General features: G+C 41.5%; 1 protein-coding gene across 1 annotated transcript; it reads right to left on the reverse strand.

Moving 5' to 3' along the window:
• Positions 1-603: 603 nt before the first annotated feature.
• Positions 604-2,022, reverse strand: LOC136424015 (zinc finger protein 135-like). The gene has a single exon (XM_066412415.1). It carries the CDS (start codon positions 2,020-2,022, stop codon positions 604-606), a length of 1,419 nt encoding a protein of 472 aa, XP_066268512.1.
• Between the last annotated feature and the right edge of the window lie 1,258 nt (positions 2,023-3,280).

Below are 3,280 nucleotides of genomic sequence, written 5' to 3' on the forward strand. Positions count from 1 at the left end.
TTTGAGTCTGATTATGGAAAACACGGCAAATATAGATTTTCCTCATTAGCTATGCAAATAAAGTCACAATTAGCATAATTTGCACTTCATTGTGTATATCTCTATCTAAGCTACCTGCATACCAAATATCATGGAAATCCGTTATTCCTTTGTTCAATTATTCTCCTTAGAAGATTTTAACAAAAAAAACCTTCAGTTCCAGAGGAAGCTGCTAGGGGGCCCAAACATACACCACTTTTTTAAACATCACAAGCTATCTGCCACCCAAAAATCAAGACCACAGCACGTCCAGGTCGAAAGATACAAAAATTGAAGTTCTGCTGCACTACCAAGGTCACATACCAGGGGCCCAAAATCGACCTTGAATTTCGGCTTCACAACACCTGCCCACATAGCAAATATCATTGTAATCCATCTAGAGGCTCTTGAGTTATGCTGACTGGAGTGGTGCGGAAACACAAGCATACACACACATACACACACACACACACACACACACACACACACACACACACACACACACACAGACAGACACACCCAAAACAATATCTCCATTTCTCATGGAGATAACAAGAGCTTCTAGAAAAAGCTGGCCATACGACCTCATTGTGGTGGGGATGAAACGGTCGAAACTGGATTGCCGTGCAACAGAGTAGTCACACTGGTCACACTTGTAGGGGTTTTCCCTGTATGAGTTTTCACGTGCCTGGACAAGCTAGACTTTAGAACTGATCTGAATCCACACTCCCCACACATGTAGGGTTTTTCCCCAGTGTGTTTTGCTTTTAGATGATAGTGCAAAGCAGGTTTAAAGGTAGCAGAATAGTCACACTGGTCACACTTGTAGGGTTTTTCTCCAGTATGAATTCTCACATGTTGGGATAGAACAGACATCTGAGCTGTCCTGTATCCACACTCCTCACATACGTAAGGTTTCTCAACAGTGTGTTTAGCAAGATGGTGTTGGTTCAAGCTGGATTTCCGTGCTGCAGAATAGTCACACTGGTCACACTTATAGGGTTTTTCCCTTGTATGAATTCTCACATGTTGGGATAGGACAGATATCTGAGCTGTCCTGTATCCACACTCCTCACATACGTAAGGTTTCTCAACAGTGTGTTTAGCAAGAAGGTGTTGGTTCAAGTTGGATTTCCGTGCTGCAGAATAGTCACACTGGTCACACTTGTAGGGTTTTTCTCCAGTATGAATTCTCACATGTTGGGATAGAACAGACATCTGAGCTGTCCTGTATCCACACTCCTCACATACGTAAGGTTTCTCAACAGTGTGTTTAGCAAGATGGTGTTGGTTCAAGTTTGATTTCCGTGCTGCAGAATAGTCACACTGGTCACACTTATAGGGTTTTTCTCCTGTATGAATTCTCACATGTTGGGATAGAACAGACATCTGAGCTGTCCTGTATCCACACTCCTCACATACGTAAGGTTTCTCACTAGTGTGTTTAGTAAGATGGTGATGGTCCAAGTGGGATTTCTTTGCTGCAGAATAGTCACACTGGTCACACTTGTAGGGGTTTTCTCCAGTATGAATTCTCACATGTTGGGCTATGCGAGACCTTTGAGCTGCTCTGTATCCACACTCCCCACACATGTAAGGTTTTTCCCCAGTATGTTTTGCTTTTAGATGGTAGTCCAAAGCAGATTTAAACGCAGCAGAATAGTCACACTGGTCACACTTGTAGGGTTTTTCTCCAGTATGAATTCTCACATGTTGGGCTATGTGAGACCTTTGAGTTGTCTTGTATCCACACACTTCGCATACGTAGGGTTTCTCACTAGTGTGTTTAGTAAGATGGTGTTGGTTCAAGTCGGATTTCTGTGCTGCAGAATACTCACACTGGTCACACTTATAGGGTTTTTCTCCAGTATGGATTCTCACATGTCGGGACAGGGCTGACCTTTGAGCTGCTCTGTATCCACACTCCCCACACATGTAAGGTTTTTCCCCAGTATGTTTTGTTCCGTGTTGTCCATACATGTAGATGCTGCTGGGATCTTCCATCTTTTGCTTTAATCTATTTGGGGAGCAAAGATATGCAAATTTTGGTGTGAGTCTTTATGCAACAACTTCTTCCCAGACTTATTTTGTCCCCCTGTGTCTAATATCATGAAATGACAAAAATAATAGAAAATACCTGTAACATGCACACAACGAAACTGCAGTAGTCAAACATTACTATGTCATTAGTCATGAATAGCTGATTTTCAGTGTTGATATCATTTGTAGTGGGCGTTTCCGTTTTGCTACTGTGCTGCAGAACTGTTTACACTGTGATCTTAGAACAATGCGAACACATCGTTTTCCCTTAAACTATAGAAGTTCCCACAAAAATACATGGGTTTACAGAAATTTGGATGAATTCATTGAATCACTTTCAGTTCCATATGAAAGAAAGATCGCCCGAAAAACAGTCACTAGAGTCATTATTACTCTAAGAATAATGCCTGTAAAATGACGTTGACTTGTCGTTTGTATATATTTTATACATATGTGTGTGCACTGAAATATATACCTTAGTCTTCATAAACTAGAAACAGGGAACAGAATTCTCCCAAGTGAACTTCTTTAGCTCTGCACTTTCTGTTACAAAAGGGGCAATGGTTTGCTTATATCACAGATCAAGAAAACTTAAGCCATATTATTTTAGCAGACGACGGTTCAATGGAGCTGGTACCGGTAATGCATTCCTGTAAAGGTTCATACGGATGTCGCTTGCAAGACTTCGCCCCAGAACGTTGCCAAAAAGGCAAAAGCACGTGCCCCACGACGACAAATAAGCTGAAAATTGCAACCACTCCATCGTACAAACACAGATAATCACTTTATTTCTGGATCAAATATGCTTCTGCAGATGGTCTACATATATCAGGGGATTTCTGAACGACGTTATAAGAGGAGGAACATATACACAGTAGAATCCGCTTAACTGCACCACCCATTTGTCAGCGGTTTTGGTGCAATTATCCGGCTGGTGCAATTATGCGAAATGCCCAGCTGGACCGCACCATCATGGGCGGGGGTGTGTATTGTCAGTCAGAAACACTAGCACAAAGAAAACAGACGAAATTATTCAGTTATGAACTTTATTTATTGACCATATGCTGAAAATAAAGAAATGACTACGAACCTGTTTTGATTTTGCATTATTTCATTTCTCCATGCGATCTACCGCATTACAACACAGTAACGTTACAGGGGAGGCATTCTGAAACATCGGCATGGGATAACAGTTTCTGTGTTACATCATTGATTTACGTAA

This window comes from Branchiostoma lanceolatum, chromosome 18 (genome assembly GCF_035083965.1).
Source record: "Branchiostoma lanceolatum isolate klBraLanc5 chromosome 18, klBraLanc5.hap2, whole genome shotgun sequence".
NCBI classification, from domain to species: Eukaryota; Metazoa; Chordata; class Leptocardii; order Amphioxiformes; family Branchiostomatidae; genus Branchiostoma; species Branchiostoma lanceolatum.

Bases quoted from the DNA above. Each gene is read 5' to 3' on its own strand.
- LOC136424015 (XM_066412415.1), bottom strand. From the start codon at position 2,022: ATGGAAGATCCCAGCAGCATCTACATGTATGGACAACACGGAACAAAA.